Source organism: Rhinoderma darwinii, chromosome 6, assembly GCF_050947455.1.
Source record: "Rhinoderma darwinii isolate aRhiDar2 chromosome 6, aRhiDar2.hap1, whole genome shotgun sequence".
Taxonomy (NCBI): domain Eukaryota; kingdom Metazoa; phylum Chordata; class Amphibia; order Anura; family Rhinodermatidae; genus Rhinoderma; species Rhinoderma darwinii.
The window spans coordinates 55,310,201-55,330,033 of record NC_134692.1 but is presented as its reverse complement, the minus strand read 5'-3'; the positions used below and the strand labels follow the sequence as shown (position 1 = coordinate 55,330,033).

At 41.7% G+C, this 19,833-nt stretch overlaps 1 protein-coding gene across 2 annotated transcripts in view; it reads right to left on the bottom strand.

Moving 5' to 3' along the window:
• Window positions 1–19,833, bottom strand: part of HYCC2 (hyccin PI4KA lipid kinase complex subunit 2) — an 87,333-nt gene that overhangs the window by 13,335 nt on the left and 54,165 nt on the right. For both annotated transcript variants that reach the window (XM_075829773.1, XM_075829774.1), the window contains exons 5-11: window positions 10,422–10,601; window positions 10,034–10,114; window positions 8,771–8,886; window positions 8,589–8,684; window positions 6,925–7,041; window positions 3,922–4,009; window positions 3,589–3,748 (exon numbers count right to left, since the gene is read on the bottom strand). In XM_075829773.1, the coding sequence (XP_075685888.1) occupies window positions 3,589–3,748; window positions 3,922–4,009; window positions 6,925–7,041; window positions 8,589–8,684; window positions 8,771–8,886; window positions 10,034–10,114; window positions 10,422–10,601 (838 nt within the window). The remainder of the gene's footprint in view (window positions 1–3,588; window positions 3,749–3,921; window positions 4,010–6,924; window positions 7,042–8,588; window positions 8,685–8,770; window positions 8,887–10,033; window positions 10,115–10,421; window positions 10,602–19,833) is intronic.

Sequence of the window (19,833 nt, the reverse complement as noted above, 5' to 3'; positions counted from 1 at the left end):
AGAACAGAAAACTGAAACAAACATTTATAAAACACATACGTATGCAAGAAAAAGTTTCATAATTTCTGAACCAAACAACATCCGAGCATATGGATATAAAAAGGGTTGGGAGAAGGGCCAGTACAAGGGCTTTCACATAGGTGTAACGAATGGTTATGATAAAAAGTGTAGTACCTAGTGTTGTACATACAGTTTATACATAAAATAACTTTGCTAATACATTGCAAGTGAATGGAGTTGATTTCTTTTATTACATGGCCCTCAGCTGCAGATTTCGGCTGGCTACTACTGGAACCAGTGGACAGACACACTCCTAGCATCTTAACGGAGGCTCTATAATACAATGCTCTTTATTTTACTGAATTCTGGGCTATATTTTTTTTCTCATCAGTTTATTGTATGGTGCCTGGTTTAAGAATATACAACCCAGAAAGCAAATAAGTTGAACAAGACCCGGGTAAAGGATGACCGCAGGGGACGTTCTAATATTTCACCTCAGAAGCCTAAAGAATTGTGCATTACGCTGTACATGAAAACGGACTATGTTACTTTCTGTAAATCAATATGTTAAAGCAGTTGTCCCATGAAAAACATTTATCACCTATGATTAATGTATTATCACTGGGGCCCCCTTAAATCACTAGAATTTGGCTCCCGAGCCCCCCCCCCCTCCATACCTCCTCACGGTGGTAGTTGGAATGGAGTGGTGGTCTTGCATGTGCCATGACGCTCCATTTAATGTCTATAGGCGGTCTGAAATAGACGAGCGTGTACTCCGCCAACCCTTACAGACATTGAATAGAGCGGCAGGGCACCTGCAAGACCACCACTCCATTCAAACAACTCCTAACTGTGGCTGTGCTTAGGAGAACTCCTTAAATACGTTCCTATACGTATGATGTAACAAAGTGACTTATGCTTGCACGTAGGTTACATCTACAGTACATATAACTGAATGATGATATGCAAGGGCGATTCTATGTATTAATACTTATCCAGACAGCCAATTAGAGCATGCATGTTTATGGAGGAGTTGAGGCTATAGCTGTCCTGGGGTTGGCCAACAGTTATCTTACATGGCCAGCTTAAAAAGGGGTTGTCCAGGATTTTTCCAGAAAAACTGCCACATCTGTCCATGGACTGTGTCTGGTATTGAATGGGGATGAGCTGCAATACCAGATGCAGCCCATGGACAGATGTGGCGCTGTCACTAGAGGGAGAGGAAAAAAAATAAAAGCATTAATAATAAAATAAGCATTTTTTTTTTCTGGTCCTGGACAACCAATTAAGATTATATAGCTCGCTAAAGCAAAGCTCGCTCTCTGTTTTTTGTCCATAGCCTCTATCATGACAAGTTATACACTGGGCCTCAGGACTGGAACTGTCCAGCTGATAAGGAGATGGAAGTTAAAAGGAAGTTCTAAGCTGCAGACATTTCCTCCATTGTCCAGATTGCTAATATAATACTTTCTCTGTATGTAGTTTACTTGTATTCTACATAGCAACTCACTATAAACTAACTGGAAATAAGCAAGCCGAAGCAAGATTTCCTTTAAGAAGGTTCTACATTGGATGAGAGTCCCTGGAATACAAATGACTGGCTGCTTTAGTAGCAAAGTTGCTTCAGTAATGTTTCTGGCTTGCTAGTTTAGCAAAGTAATGTGACTAGAAGCGATTATTGTTCTGGCTTTCCTGGTGGGAATGTGCAATGAACATGCAGTGAGCTTCACCTTCATTCATCCCAACTGAATGACTAGTTATGAACTATTGCAGAATAGATTACAGACATATAATATGTATTGTAAGGATAGAGGGGAATTTAAAAAAAAATTAATTTCAAGCCCACAAATAATTATCTGCTAAACGAACGAATGAATTAGAAGTAATTTTTAGGAGTGTGGCGAAATTCTCTTGGTGCTAGAATCGAAGTAGGAAAACTTCTTAGAAAAAGAAAATCGAAGGGGTAAAATTTATATGGCAATTTTAATATTAAGCCATATGCAAATAAACTGCTGCTTTATGTAAACCAGACATGTGCAGTTCAATCACAGGCACTCAAACTTAAAAGGGCTTTTCCCATCAGACACATTTATGACATATCCATAGAATATCTTATAAATGTCAGATAGATGCGGGTGCCACCTCTGGGCCCCTCACCTATCTCTAGAACGTGGCCCCCTAAGCCCCGTTCTACTGCTCTGTGTTGTGGCTGAAGCTTGATTTCCGACCATGAGCAGAGATACACTGTTTCCGTAACTCCCATAGTAGTGAATGGCAGTTACAGAAGTAGCGTAGCATGCGAGCTACGCTGTTTTCATAACGAACATTCAGTTCTATGGGACATATGGAAACAGCGTAGCTCAGCAAGCTACGCCGTTTCTGTAATTCAGGGTCGGGGATCAGACGCCAGCCACAACACAGAGAGGTACAACAGGGTTTAGGTAGCCCCGTTCTAGAGATCGGTGCATATCCCAGAGGTGAGACCCGCATCTATCTGACATTTATGACATATTCTTCTGTGGATATGTCATAAGTGTCTCGGATGGGAAAACCCCTTTAATGACACCGGTGTGAAAACCCTTGCTATAAATATACTTTATTGGCTACATCACACTAAGGCTGGATTCACACGAGCATGTTCGGTTCGTAAAAGGACGGAATGTATTTCGGCCTCAAGTCCAGGACCGAACACTGCAGGGAGCTGGGCTCCTAGCATCATAGTTATGTACGACGCTAGGAGCCCCTGAAAACATGATTACAGTACGGGATAGTTGTCCGGCAGCGAGGCAGGGACTCCTAGCGTTGTACATAACTATGATGCTAGGAGCCCGGCTCCCTGCATTGTGTTCGGTCCGGGACTTGGGGCCGAAATACGTTCCATCCATTACGGACGTAACATGCTCGTGTGAATCCAGCCTAATGGTGTGTTTATACGTCACGATCAAATCGCTTTTATTGCCACAATTTTGCAAAAAAAATTGACAGTGAGATGTGAACACTCCCTTACATCCATCCTAACAAGGAATTACATTTGCAAACTGATCAGAAATGTATTTTGTGTAAAAAGGACCCTCACCTACCCAGGGGGATCTGTCAGTAATTGTACCCGTACAGGACAAGTAAAGATTGGGGATTTCTGTGCCGACTGGACATTAGAGGACTTGCAGTGAGCTAAAGGCAGAGGCTTCACAGAAAGCAGTAATCTGTACATGTTCTACACCTATGGCACTGGAACATGATTTTGTGAAAATGCTGTGATGGAGTGGATCGTAACTAGACTTCTATTCAGCCCGCCCTCTGAACTGGACTAGCTGCCTGCAATGGCGTTGTTCTTTTTAGATATTTGTGCACTTATTAAGTATGCAGGAATTGGTCATTGCCAGGAAAATAAAGCACTTAAAAAAAAAAAAAAAAGACTCAAACCATCATATTGGTAATTATGTAATGTATAGCTATGCATCACAGGTAGTATCAATTCAGAAGTGCACAGTTGAGGTATTTTCACATGCATGTTGCCATGATCACAGATATTATCAAAGCAGTAAAAATTTCTAAAGGTTGTAATCTAGTTACGATTACTGCTGCTACCTTCTCTCCTCCAACGGTGCCTTCGTATTGAGGCGGTAGTGATGGCTGTTCGAGAGATGCGAGGGACTGTGGGGGTCACTTCAACTTTCAGTACTTTCTGTCCTTGTTGTGAAGTGTCAGGAGCATCAAATGGCAGGGAGTTTTTCATTGCATTTGCAACCTGTATGGAAGAGAAAAAGTAACCTTCTAAATACAGAGACCAGCGCATACTTCTCTGTATGCAGAGCCGATAACTTTCAGCGCTCCATGTTTCTCTGCGGCTTAATAAAACCGATGCTCATGCAATCCTAAAACTATTGTAGGACAGGCTGTGATGTACGGTACGTCACTTACCAGCAAGGGCTGAGAATAAAGCTCCAGCTGGGCACGATAGATGATGTCATCCAGGACCTCTTGCCCTTGTTCCCACTCCCCGTTGTATCTGTTAATTAGACACATTTATAATAGAAGTCATTTTTCCAAGGACAGGGTGAGGATGACAATAAAAATGTGAAAAGACTACAGAATGGAAGTATCACCCTTCACCTTTTGTTTAGAAGTGGCATGTACACTGGGCTGTGCACTTAAAGGGGTTTTCATATGTTGGACATTTTTGGCATATTCACAGGAAATGCCATAATTGTCCGATAGGTGCGGGTCCAAGTTCTGGGACTGCACCTATCCTTAGAACGGGGTCCCATAAACTCGCGGAGCTTCGCGGTTTCCGTAACTCCCATAAAAGTGAACATGAGTTGTAGAAACAGCGTAGCACAGCTAACTACGATGTTTCCATAGCTCTGGAAACAGCGTAGCTCAGCTGATTCCATAACTCCCGACCACCTAAATCAGAAAGACGTTTCAGCCCTCACAACAAAGCTTTTTTTCAAAATTATCAACTTGTTGTTACTATTCAGTGCGTCAATGTGGAGTGTCCCCACACAAACTGACGATAATCGTTAAGTGTCAGAGTGTACAGGAACAAACCCTATGACATAAGAGATCCAAGAAAAGGTGTTCCAGAATTATATAATGGGGGATACGAGTATTTACTAAGCAGACATATCAAGCAAGATACCAGGTCCTCTTAAAAGGAACTAGAAAAAAGATACATTTTTATTTAAATCCTATTTTGACTCGTATTGCAAAATAAAACAGATAAATTTATAAAGAAATCTTCCCTTTGTGCTAAAGGGGGATCAGACATTTCTCCCAATCCCTTTCTTAATATTGTGCCTGGTAGTAAGACAACTGGCTTCAGCAGGAACCTCCCCCCTCGGTCATGACTGCAGTAAGACATCAATATTAAGTTCCACTCCCTTGGCTAAGCCACATCCCCTCATCCATTTACCATCTGAAAGTAATTAATCCGTGTTCTCTGCTAGATTTGTAAAAGAGTAGGTTTTTAGAAACATGCAGAAGATCCTGCAGACTGACAAAACAGTAATCTCCGGTTTACTTTTATCATTAAATTCCTTTAAAAGTGATTTATTTATTTTTTCTTACCATACCAAGTGTTTTTTTCCCCCCTTCAGCATAAATGGGTCTTAGAAGAGCTGACAGGTCCTGTTTAATCATATCTATTTTAGAAAACACTTAAACACCCCCAATAAAATAATTCTGAAGCATATTTTCTTAGAATGGCTTTTGCCATCCCTCGGTTATTGCTATGCATTAAACTATGCTTGAACTTATGTTTGGAAAGTGGATCATAGGTATTGAAAGAAAATTGGATGACAATCTATCGATTTGGATTTGATTTCCAAGAAGTTTTACAATCAGCAATGATTCATTTGGGAAAATTCTGTATCCATCCATTAACCATAGCATCCAGGTTACTGATTTTTCAGTGAACAAAATTGATTTTGACTGCGTATTTATTTTTAATTTTTTTCAGTATTTCCTTTTTAACAAAAACACAAGGGACATGATAGATCATCACACAGATCCTATGCATGTCTAAAAGATTTCTGACCAAGTATGAACCCAACCTAAACCATATGATCGTTTTCTTAAGTAATCGCTAAATCTTTTTTAACACGCAGCTCTCGCTAATGTACTAGCAGAGCGGCTGACAGCTCCATATAGAAGACAGATTCAGTTACAGGTAGAAGAAGCCAGAATGCTGGCGAAACGCGCGTCGGGTGCACAGTCTTCTTTTTAAAATTACTTAGGTGCAACCTAATGGCCTCCATATACTACATGTAATCACCGCTTACCTGTAACTGAATCTGTCTTCTATACGAAGCTGTCAACCGCTCTGCTAGTACACTAGCGAGATCCTGCGAGAACTGTGCGGGAACTCGCGGTGCCTCGCTCCAACAGCTGAGCGAGACTCAGCGCTCATCGGCTGCACGGCTGCCTGTTCCAATATTGGGACAGTTCTTTCTTGCCTTGCCGCCCTGTTTACAACCAGGGACGCTATTGCAGTATCCCACCGGGTCAGGGGAGAGCCCTCTGGGATAATTCCCGTAGGGTTGCGTCGGTTTCCATCACAAGCCAGGTGGAGTTAGCCGTTTCCACGCTCTGCTAATTCAGTCAGAGCCTTTCAGGTTACACAACACCGTATGAAACTCAGTTTACAACGCACGGCTGTCCTGCATCATTATCCGAGTCATCTTACTGGGGCATCGCTGCAGTAGACAGTAGGAAGTTGGTAATCAACACATCAGCCCTATATGAGAATCATTCATATGCTGTCAAATTACTGTAGTGTGATACCACACAATATTAACCCTTCAAGATGTCCAATTGATAGTGCAGCTCAATGTATGCAGACATCAGCCTAAATTATCTTGTGGTTTAACATTACTGGCACACCATCCCAGTGGCCCGCGGGTATGTGAGGTTGGGGGTCACTCACTCATACCCAATTGCACCCTAGGCATCTTAATATTTGTTCAATTTTAATAAACCAATAAAAGTTATTTATTAATGGACCACAACTTGTCCCAATCTCTTCCCCTATCCTCATTACTATATACTTACCTAGGTGGTGTACACCATTGTGGTCAACCTCTCACACAAATATTGTGCGATAGTTGATCTCCCATCTACTACCATTAGAATTACAACACTAGAATCGGAGTTCTGAAGATTTCTAAATCTGAATACAAAGAGACACAGTGGTCAGTGGGGAGCCCGAGCCCCTTCTTTCTAATGATCGGCGGGGGCCAGAGGACATTTCCCATTTTAAGAAACAGCAGCAAGATGTTCAATTAAAGTAAACAAAGCTCCATGTTTAATTCATATAAATTATCAGATTCTCATGTAATTGGTCTGTAAAAAACCAAAACAAAAAAAAAAACAACCAAAAAAACAAAACAAAACAGGATCTACTTTTGATATTAGACGACTTACATGGCATGATAAACACCAGTGAGCAGCTGGACCATGAAAGAAGGATCCAGCACCACACGACCGCACAGTTCCTTCCAGCGTTTTTCATGCTGCCTCGGAAAGCCACTCACGCACAATCTGGAGAAAAGCAAGATACAAACATACTGGCTTCTTCCTCATTCAATTTTAATGAGCAGTACATATCAAGGAAACAGAATTTCATCATACGGCACGTCTGGCATTGGGTGGTTCTTAGATAATTGTAGCCTTAGTGATTAATAACCAATACTTCAACCATACCTCTTCTTAAAAGGGAACCGGTCAATGACATAATGCTACGCTGATTTCAGTAGTCTCATTTGTTTAAAGGGGTATTCCAAACCCACATATCCACAGGATATGCTATAAATGTCTGATAGATGCGGGTTCCAGCCCTGGGATACGCAGCATATAGAGAACGGGGGGGGGGGGGGGGGGCTTCACTCGGTTGCTGCGGTGGCTGATGGCTGCAGATTCCAGGCAGGGACTAGCATGCTGAGGATATGCCGTAAATGTCTAGGTTGGGGATACCCTTTAAAGTTAAGCAGTTTATGAGAACTTACCTGCAGAGCCCAGGCGTATTTATGAACGGACACTAGCTCCGCCTACTCTCTGCTGATTGACAGACGTCTCCCTTTCACATTGCATAGAGAAACATCTGCCAATCAGTTGAGAGTGGGTGCAGCTAGCAGCAGCTCATTAATGCGCCAGGATCCTCTCTGGAAGGGCTGCCCGGGCTCTGCAGGTAAGTTCTCATGAGCAGCTTTAAATTCAGCTGGTCTGTCACTACATTATGCTACCCTGAGTGAGGGTGGTTCCCTTTAAGTAGTCACAGATGTAGTACTATTAGAATATATTGAACTAAATTGTTCTCATTGAATTATTTAGAAGCAACATATTTCATATGTGGGTGTCAGAGTGGAAAGGGCTTGTGAATATAAGATAAATGTAAAATGAAAATGTCAAAGGGAGGCTTTTTGTATACAATCTGATCAATACATTTCTAAAAATCAAATGAATCATATATTAGCCAGAATTTCATCTGACAACATTGCCAAGCAATAACTTTGGTGTATGCAGTCTTTAAGAAGGAACTGCAATACCAGATCACCACTGTTCTCAAAGATAAGGCTCTTAAATTAGACACACACTTGCACATACATGCAGAGGAACGTCAGCTACCTCGGACATGAAAAACTGAGGTTTTCAACGTCTGAAGTACACCCATGTCCTATTTTTTCACTGACCCTTCACACGCTCCGTTAAAACAACAATCGTGTGAACGGCCCCATTGAAATACATGAATCCGTGTGAAGGCCGTTGATTTAACGGCCGTCACATGGACGTAATACACGCTTGTCTGAATGAGCCCTAAAGGTGGCCCGTATTAACAGCCAAAAAGAGATTGCAAGCCAGCAGAGTCATGCAAAACAGCTGGGCCTCAAATAGCACACATAGTGTAACAATGACCATACCCACTGTAACGTTTCAGTTGCTATAAGGCTGTGTGTAGTCTAGATAAGTCACCACCAGTTGTTTGGGTGCTTTTAATACTAACCAAAATAGGACCTACTTTTACTTTACTATCTTCTTGTATTGCAAAAATACATTTAACCCTTCACTCACTGTGACCCCCTCCTTCTTACCTGGAGCCCATCCTGCATAGCGACTGGTAGGAAGAAGGCGGCATATACACAATAGCAGAGTTGTAGCACAACATAAGAAAACTCAGTACTTCAAACCTGTAGAAAAGTAAAAATGTGTCATTTTCTCTAAACCACAAGAAAGAGTTAATATACACTGTGTTCACTGCTAAAACCCTCCTCACCTGTTCTGTGCTGTAAAAGTTTCCCTCTGGGGGTGAAGATCGCTGTAAACCACTCGGAGGAGATCGTGCTGGCTCAAAGCTCCCTCTGTCAGAGCCATGGACCCTAGTGATGACGGCTAACGCCGCAAAGAGGGAGGTAAAAATTACCAAATCACACGTTGCACATGTTTGATCTTTTTCATTTCTATTTCTTGCTCATCTATGAAACTCCGTTTTGAATCAGACATTAAACAATCTGGGCAGCACTCGGACATGTTGGTTAGCACTTCTGCCACCCAGCACTGGGGTTCTGAATCTGCCTGGAGCAACATTTGCACGGAGTTTGTATGTTTTCCCGATGCTCGCATGGGTTTCCTTTCACATAGCGAAATTCAATATCGGCAGCACAGCCAGCAGTCAAAACCATCCAGACCACATAAAAATCCTAACTTCAGGGGGGTGCGCGCGGAGGATAACCCCAGTCCAGGGGAAATGGTAGATCCAAATAAAGAAGAGGAAACCGCAGCACTCCATAGAAAAGTTTGTTTTTAATTCACCAACACATCACCTGCAACGTTTCAACCCTCACAGGGTCTTCACAAAGACCCTATGAGGTTTGAAAGGTTGCAGGTGATGTGTTGGTGAATTAAAAACAAAACTTTTCTACTGGAGTGCGGCAGTTTCCTCATCTTTCCTTTCACATAGTGATATGTTAACCTGGTGGATGGAGCTATAGGACGTATCAGTGCTGCAGAATGTGATGGATGGTACTAGAAGTGTATGTTCACATGTGGCAGATTTGTTGCATAAATTTCTGCAACTGTCCATTTCATCTGTGACTTGCGGAAATCCATACACATGATGCAGAAAGAGTTCCATTCAGACGTATACATTTTTGCAACAAATCTGCCACGTGTGGACATACCCTTAAAGCCATGTTAAATAAAGGTCTGTTGCTACATCACTTCAAGGTAAGAACTGAGATTCTGTGAAAGATCCATGGACCAACCAAGATGTAATACAGATTGGGACAAGTGGGCAGAGGATGGAGATGGCGCATGATTCAAGTAACTTTGGCATGCCCTGAGAACTCTGGAGACAGGTGCCAAGTTAGGCCAGATCAAGTAAAATAGGATTGCGGTTTATAAAAAGATGGCCTTATGCTTGCTGTAAGAATTTTACAACTGAGCAATTCTTTTTAACAAAGTCTTTTGATTGTACAATTGCCGTCTTCACGTGGCAGAGACGTTCCAATATTTTAAAGTTTGTGTTCCCCTTTCTTACCTCATGATATATTGAAGGCTTGGATAATGATGGAATAGTAAAAGATAACACCTTATTGTTTCCATCTTTATCAGCAATTTCCTGTAAATAAGAGAAGACACTGTTCTAAGGTTGTTTTTATTTATACCTACACTAAAGAGCAAATGTAGTAGGTCCCTTTAAGTTACATCATTTTCAACTTTAAACCGGGCTTTGCTGAAACTCCATTCTTTTCATTATCTTTAGAAGTGTTATTAAACATACATTCATTATAATATGGCAATAAATATGTGTCAATGGCTGAAGAATGTTGTTCCACAAGTAGGACACTCCTATTAAAACAACACAAAAAATATTTTCCCAGTTCAAAGCAAGTAAAACCGACTATTATCAAAACCAATGTGCTCACCAAGTTGTAAATGCCCAATAGGAGAGCTTCAATACAGCCGTTGCTCTGCCGATCACGACTGGCAGTGAGGCGCAAATAGATGCAAATCAACTCTGGAAGGAATTGCATGGTAAATCTCTTCAGTCGCACTTCAGAACTGCGGTACAACTCAAATAGCTGGTGACAGATCGGTTCCAGAAGCTGCAAAAACAGGAGAACGAGAGAAAGAGGATTTGTAGCTAGAGAAACAAATGAAAAAAGTGTTCGCAAGGTGAAGGTGAAGCTTTAAAATGGACCGATCTAAGCCAAAAGATGATTCAGAAAAGCGGCCATACACATAGGCGCAGCCACAGTCGCCCGGGTTTAGGACAGGATCCAACAAGTCCAAGCTCTGTCGCCTCGGACCCTGTAGGCAGTAGATTTCTTCGCTGCGTGGTCCTGATGATAATAATCAGGAGCTTTGCAGCAAAGGTCCTGTCCTGAATATGGGATACCAGGAGAAAGAGCTTGCACTCTATGAAACTTTCTGCACGTTAAGCCCAGTGAGCATCACAAACATCGGGTAGCTCATGAGGCTTTATCTCTGACGCTTAGAATATTACAGCGGATGCAACGCCCTTATACATAATTTGTAGTATATTTTAAAAGGTACATTTTAACCCTTAAAAAGGTGTTGCCTCACTAAGACAACTCCTGTCCATATGACCATTCAAGGGCATATAGATATCTGAGAGGGGTCCCCGGCTCTGGACCACATCTATGAGCCGAGAGCCGCTAAATATCAGTGGCTCCCTCCCGCACTGGCGGACAAGGCCCACCCTATTACATGGATTGCCATTGTATGGTTGGTCATAATTTGCCCGAATGATAATAGAGGATCACCAGGGCCTTCAGAAGCCTAACCTGTGGCAATAAGCGTCATTACACAAAGGAGTTGTGTACATGAAACAATTCCTTCAAGTCGCACTCGACTGCCAGCAATATTAGGCATTAATCTCTCAGCTAGTAGACTCCGAAATGTTGTCAAAGTATTCAGGATATATTTTTGGCCTGATGAAGACGCAGGTTCTGTGTTGAAACGCGTTGCCCTTCTTTGCAAAATAAATCCACCTAACTCCTTGGTGTAGCGCTTTCCTATATCCATTTTTAATATATATTTTTTTCTAAAAAATATATACCCTTTTAAAAAGTATTCAGGAGGCATGGTCAAATTTCTTGGTGTATCCATAAAAATACAAACACACCATTTTGTAAGCCCACACTATAACTGTAATCTATGTTGACGGAATGGTCTTATGTACAGGCTGAAAAATACATATACATCATTCTATGAATTAAAATTGACCTGCTAGTAGAAGTATGGTCCTTCATGGCACATTATACATTTACTGTATGAATATATTAAAACAATAGATTGAACTTACATACATACAAGCAATTCCCCTATTATTCTATTAGTTGTTCCCTTATTAACCTACAATGCCGTTTTACAGGGTTTCCATGGGACTAACAAATACAGTTTACTGCAGTGTAATAGTTATGTGTATTCAGCGACCATTAGAGATATTTCACTGTGAGATACACTGAACATAAAGGTTATTGATTTTCAGTTAAAGATCGAGCATGCTCAAAGCTGCTCATATCGTTCCAACTACTAGTTTGGTCTCTTGGTTATTGTTAAATGGTCCAAAAGAAAAAAACATCTCTAAGGCTATGTTCACACGGGGTATTTTGCCGAGTTTTTGGACGCGGAAACCGCGTCGCAAAACTCGGCAAAAACGGCCCGAGAACGCCTCCCATTGATTTCAATGGGAGGCGTCGGCGTCTTTTTCCCGCGAGCAGTAAAACTGCCTCGCGGGAAAAAGAAGCGACATGCCCTATCTTCGGGCGCTTCCGCCTCTGACCTCCCATTGACTTCAATGGGAGGCAGGAGAAAGCGTATTTCTCGCTGTTTTATGCCCGCGGCGCTCAATGGCCGCGGGCGAAAAACGGCGCCATAATCGCCGCGAAAATCGGCGTGCAGGGAGAGGAATATCTGCCTCAAAGTTCCAAACTGAATTTTGAGGCAGATATTCCTCCCCCAAAATACTCCGTGTGAACATAGCCTTAATGTAAAGCAAAAACATTACGTACATGTTTAATTTAAAAAAACATTCCAACCAAAATCTTTCCCTAACGATATTTATTTTCTAAGGAATCGCAACAAAACAAATTACATATATCTAAGTCTTCAGACCCTTTCAATTCTTTTACATTTCATTATGTTGAGGCCTTGTACTAAAGTAAAAAAAAAATTAACGTTTTTCCCCCATCATTCTGTACTCAAACCCTATAATGATAAAGTGAAAACAAAATGTTAATAATCTTTGCTAATTTATTGAAAAGGAAAAACTAAAATATTGCATGGACATAAGTATTCAGACCCTTTACTCAGCACTTAGTTGAAGCCCCTTTGGAAGTGATAACAGCCCCCAGTCTTCTTGGGTATGATGCCACAAGGTTTTCACACATTGGATTTGGGGATCTTCTGCCATTCTCATCTGCAGATCCTCTTAAGCTCTGTCAGGTTGGATGGGGACGATCGGTGGACAGACGTTTTCAGGTCTCTCCAGAGATGTTTTATTGGATTCAAGTCAGGGCTCTTGCTGGGCCACTCAAGGACATTCACAGAGTTGTCCCTAGGCCACTCCTGTGTTCTCTTGGCTGTGTGCTTAGGGTCATTGTCTTGTTGGAAGGTGAACCTTCAGCCCAGTCTGGAGGTCCAGAGCACTCTGGATCAGGTTTTCATTAAGTATATCTTTGTACTTTGGTCCATTCATCGTTATTGCAACCCTACCCAGTCTCCCTGTCCCAGCCGCTGAAAAACACCTCCACAGAATGATGCTGCCACCTCCATGCTTCACTGTAGGGATGGTATTGGGCAGGTCATGAGCAGTGCCTGGTTTCCTCCAGACGCTTAGAATTGAGGCCAGAAAGTTCAAACCTTGGTTTCACCATACCACATAATCTTGTTTCTAACAGTCAGGGTCCTTTAAGTGCTTTTTTTTTTTTTTGCAAACTCCAGGCGGGCTTTCATGTGTCTTTTACTGATGATCTAGAGAAATGGGAGGCCCCCAGAGCTAAACTTCAAGTGTCATAGCAAAGGGTCTGAATACTTATGTCCATGAAAAATTTGAGTTTTTCATTTTTAATAAATTTGAAAAATTTCTAAAATTCTGTATTCACTTTGTCATCATGGGGTTTTGAGTGCAGAATGATGGGGAAAAAAAATATTTATTTTATTTTAGCACAAGGCCTCAACATAACAAAGTGTTAAAAAAGAAAAAAAAAAGTGAAAGGGTCTGAAGACTTTTGCAAATGATATTTATATATATATATATATATATATATATATATATATATATATATATATATATATATATATATATATATATATATATATATATATATATATATACACACACACACACATACATACATATACATACATATACACACACACACACACAATATGGGCAAAAAGTATTGGGACATCTACATATTACACCTACAGGAGCTTTTGGGACATCCCATTCTAAATCCAAAGACATTAATATGGAGTTGCGCCCCACCTTCCTTTCCAGATAAAACAGATTCCACTCTTCTGGGGAGGCTTTCTCCAATATTTTGGAGTGCGCCTGAGGGACTTCACTTGTCAAAAGTTTTTTTTAAAGTTTAGGGTCCTATAAGTTGCAAGGACACTAAAGACCCTATGGATCTGACTTGTTTTTCCAGCACATCCCACAGATGCTCGATCGGATCGAGATATGGGGATTTTAGAGGCCAATTCAACACCTTGAACTCTATCATGTTACTCAAACCATTTCTGAACAAGGAGTGTACTTGGTCTGCAACAATGTTTAGGTAGGTGATACGTTTCAAAGTAACATCCACATGAATGTCAGTAGCCAAGGTTTCCCAGCAGAACATTGCCCAGAGAATCACACGGACTCCGCTGCTTTACAGAGCATTCGGCAGTGGATAAGGGGTCAGCATGTGCACTCTGATCTGTGGCTACACAACCCCAAACACAGCAATCTATGATACACTGTGTGTTTGAACACCTTTCTATCATAGCCAGCATTAACTTTTTCAGGAATTTCTACTCAAGTAGGTCTTCTGTGGAATTGGACCAGATGTTTACATGCCTAATATTTCTCACCCTTTGATTATCTCGTTACAATGGCGCATGTCAGCTATTCACTTCACCTGTCAGTGGTTTTAATGTTACGTGTCCGTCTGTGTACACACACACACACACACACACACACACACACACACACACACACAAGGCCGTTGATGTAATTGGGATTCCAAAATTTCATTGACTGCAGAACGAAGCCTATTTGTATTAGTTTGTATCTATTTGCCAACATTCAGTCAAAATCTTTTTATTTAAACACAATTTAAATTATCGCAAAACAAAAATGTTTAATCAACTGAATGAAAGATTAATGCAAAGTGATGTCACGTTATGGTTCACTTGTCCGATCACATTTAATGAGTTATGGAAACATTAATGAACAAACGAATCAATGAATAAATAGAAAAGCTAATGTTTACGGTCACCCTTGGGCTCATGCACATTGCTGTATTATGGATCAGTGTGGTATAGATCCGTTCATTACACACACAAAAAACAGTCAGAAAACTTCAAGCTGCAAGTGACAGCCGGAAGATCACAGCCGGTTACTGCCATGGCTTCTCCTGTACAGCACCCAGTGACCACAGGGGAGAGATACAGGAACTTCAACCCGCTCACCAATCAGAGAAGTTATATGCTCTCTGATTATCACATATAGGGAGGGGTATTTTTTAAACTAACGGTATGGCTCCAAGGGACAGCATTGACGCAAACTGCGCCAGCATGCTGTCCAGTGTGGTTGTCAAATTGCTTTGTTAATGCATAAAAACTACTGGTTACCTGCAAAATCAGGCGACCATAATGGTCTATTCATGAATGGCCTGACAATTTGGCAGGTAACCAACAGTTTTTCGCCCCAACAATGCTCAGCCACTAACAAGCAATTTGACTACAGCGTCAGCCCTATCCTTACAGGGTGAGAAGATTAGAAGTTGTACATTTTATCACCCCCTGCACCATATCAGCCCATTTGGCATCTGGATCACAGTGATTTTTTTTCTTATGACGATTGTGTGAAGATAAAAGCTATAAGTGCCATATAGGACCTATGCGCATCTTGAACTTTTATTTTTTGGAGGGGTCGTGCGGCTCAGGCTTTGTGCCATATTAATGTGTTTTTACATTAAAGCAAAATTGCATGAAGTTGCTAATAAAGTGCTGGGTGGCATCTTCGCAAAATGCCAGGTGTCTACTTATATGAGTAGGGGGTATAATGTGATTTTTTTTTATTTGTTTATGTCAAAAGTGTGAAAATTGTCCTGCAGAAAAAGGGTTGAAGAGGATTTCTTCACAAAATGTAAAAATGGTCATATTACTAAATGAAATAGTTACCAAACTTTGGCTGCTGCTCTGTTTTATTTACAGAGATATCAGCATTCTTACAAAGGCGACGACAGGAAATATTTTTTTTGTTATTGATAATGACAAACATTATTGAGATGTAAACGCAAAGGCTATGCAAACCTTTAAATTTTTATTTTTTATTAAATAAAAATGCGAACTCAGTGTGTTTGGTGCAACTTTCTAAATACTTTTTCTTAACAATTATTTTTACTTTTTGAGATACAGCTGCTGTTTATTTTCCTATGACCTGAATCCGTCAGTCCCGCGATCGTGACAGGTTCAGTGTCAGCGGGTCCTGCGTGTCTCTGAAACGAAGGATCCACCTGTAATCTATCACATCTAAGTTATAAACTTATATAATGTGATGTGATGGATAACAGGTGGGTCATCTGTGACTCGCAGGAACCGCTTTCACTGAACAGGTCAGTCCCGCGGATTCAGCGAACGATACAGCTGCTCTGTATAGAGAATAGAGAGTAGCTGTATCTCAAAAAGAAAAAAAAACATTTTTGATAAAAAATATTTATGTAGTTGTACCAATCACATTGACTGACCTTTTTACTAAAGAAACTATTAAAAATGACATTCAAAGGTTTACATAGCCTTTAAGTCCTGTAAACGCTTTTTAACAAGGTTTAAAAAAAACAAAAAAAAAACAAACAAAAAAGACAAAGTTTGGGACAGTTAGTTTTCCTACATCAAATTACTGTGCAGCGCCTGGTGTAGAGTGTACACTTCTCAGAATGCAGATAACCAGAGAAAGCTATGGGCAACCATCAGGCAATGCTGAGAGAGGTTAGCTCTGAAGCTTGCAGAATTGGGAGTGCAGCTCCGGTTTGTAATGTATGAGGAAACGCAGAAGCAATAAAAGAAAAAAAGAAAAAAAACAACAACCCACAAAGTGTTTATAAAGTCGATCAACTGCTTATGTAGCTCATATAGTATTTAATGGTGACATGCCAGACATCTATCAAGCATTTCCCACTAAAATCTGCTCTCGAGCCACCCGCTTTTGTTAAAGAAGTGTTGTACTTTTTAGACTTCATGGCCTGGTATGGTTGGCATGGGGCTGCCTGTCTGGACCTCTACAGATCACAAGAACAAGGGGGTGCTGTACTTGAGAACAAGGGTGGCAACCAATATGGTTCTACATATTTCATGGGGTTGTCTCCCAGTTTCCTAAACATATATGCCTATTTATACAGTGAGATCGGAACGTGGGCTACATCTGTACATAACCATGAATATTTGCAATTTTTTTAGGGCATCAGAGCTCAGTACAAAATGAAATACCTAAATAAACCTAGAAGATATTTTACATGACTACTTCTCTTTATGGCAGTTAAAGCGTCACTGTCTGTACAACTTATGTCTATGTGATAGCCAATGTTCTAAATAGCAAAAATGTAAATCTTTATTTACTAAAAAATGCTTCAAGGGTGCATTGCACATATCATTCCTCATAGGAGAAGGGTGCGGGGGAGGGGGGTTTGGATGTTTCTAGGCTCCGGACAAGATTACACAATGAAGCCCATGTTAGGGCCTGTTCACATCAGCGTTGCCCTTCCGTTGAGGGGTTCCGTTGGAGGTTTCTGTCGGGTTAACCTCTCAACGGAAAGGCAAACTGAAACCTTAGCTTCTGTTTCCCTTACCATTGATCTCAATGGTGCCGAAAACATTGCTAAAGGTTTCCGTTTCTCACCGTTGTGACAGGGTTCCGTTGTTTTAACTGAACCAATAGCGCAGTCGACTGCACTTTTGATTCCGTCAAAACAACGGAACCCTGTCACAATGGTGACACACGGAAACCTTTAGCAAAGTTTCCGTGACCATTGGGACCAATGGTGAGGGAAACGGAAGCTAAGGTTTCAGTTTGTCTTTCTGTTGAGGGGTTAACCCGATACAAACCTCAGACGGAACCCCTCAACGGAAGGGCAACAGCCTTATTTAGATTATTGTAATAAAACCCTCAGGGGCACAGCTTATCTGTATTGTATGACAAATCTCAAATATCCACGATCTCTGCTCAATCTGTGTTCTAATCTACAGGCGAGTTGCAAGAAAAATGATCGAGGCAATTATTATGCCATGAAATAAATCTCTGTGAACAGAATTACTTTCTTGTTCTCTGGCTTCATTGATAAAATATCAAAGCGGTTTCAGTGACTTTGTTAATGACCCGTGATCACCCATAGGGCATGTGTACCAGGAGGCGGACAGGGCTGCACAGGCTCAATCATTCTGTAATATTCTTGTCTACTATCAAGTCAGCATTTGATCTGTGGATGTGAGAACATCTTGATCTGAAAGGTTATTTTAGACACTCGACTCATTAACAAAAGGACATTTCATTCCATTTATCTTCCCACTTCGTAAACAAACGTGGAGGAGGTTACATTGATTGGCTTACCGCCACTTCATCAGATAAGTAACAGCACCCAAAACTAACAAGGTGAATCAGAGGGCAAACTAGGATGGTCCTTCAGCTACAGTGGAACTACCAACACCGCCAAAGATACCACAAATAGTTCACAACATCTTTACGGCCATGGGGTAGGTACATCTGCATTAGCTGGTGAGAAAAGGGGCCACCAACATGAGGAAACCCCCCAAAAATATACCAGGGGGAATACAGCTCTGATATGTGAGCATTAGTTTAAAAGTGGTTTTCAGTTTTGTGTGACACCACTGCTACGATGTTTAATGTGCGACTAAGGCCCCATGCACACAAACGTAAAAACGTCCGTAATCACGGGCCCATAGACTTCTATTGGCCAAGGGTACCTCCCCATATGCTTACGGGAAGGTGCCCGTGCCGTTGAAAAATATAGAACATGTCCTATTTCAGGCCGTAATTACGGCACGGACCGGCCCATAGAAGCCTATGGGGCTCCCATAATTACGGGTGACGTGTGTGCACCCGTAATTACGGGAGCGTTGCTAGGCGACGTCAGAGTATAGTCACTGTCCAGGGTGCTGAAAGAGTTAAACGATCGGCAGTAACTCTTTCAGCACCAGAGACAGTGGCTACCGATCACAATATAGATAAAGTTGTAAAAAAAAAAAAAAGACGCTCATACTTACCCAGAACTCCCTGCTTCTTCCTCCAGTCCGGCCTCCTGGGATGACGTTACAGCCCATGTGACCGCTGCAGCCAATCACTGGCTGCAGCGGTCACATGGACTGCGCGTCATCCAGGTAGGTCGGACTGGATGTCGAGAGGGACGCGTCACCAAGACAACGGCCGGGTAAGTATGAATTTCTTTTACTTTTACTACGGAAAGGGCTGTCCCTTCTCTCTATCCTGCACTGATAGAGAGAAGGGCTGCTGATTACTGCAGTGTAATTTTGCAGCGAAATAAAAGTCTACGGGCCCGTATTTACGGGCACGTTTTCGCTGCAAAATTACACTGCAGTAATCGGCAGCCCTTCTCTCTATCAGTGCAGGATAGAGAGAAGGGACAGCCCTTTCCGTAATAAAAGTAAAATTCATACTTACCCGGCCGTTGCCTTGGTGACGCGTCCCTCTTGATATCCAGTCCGACCTCCCTGGATGACGCGGCAGTCCATGTGACCGCTGAAGCCAGTGATTGGCCTGTGATTTGCTGCAGCGGTTACATGGGCTATAACGTCATCCCAGGAGGCCGGACTGGAGGAAGAAGCAGGGAGTTCTGGGCAAGTATGAACGTCTTTTTTTTTTACAGCTTTATCTATATTGTGATTGGTAGCCACTGTCCCTGGTGCTGAAAGAGTTACTGCCGTTCGTTTAACTCTTTCAGCACCCTGGACAGTGACTATACACCGACGTCGCCTAGCAACGCTCCCGTAATTACGGGAGCCCCATAGACTTCTATGGGCCTGCCCGTGCCGTAATTACGGCCTGAAATAGGACATGTTCTATATTTT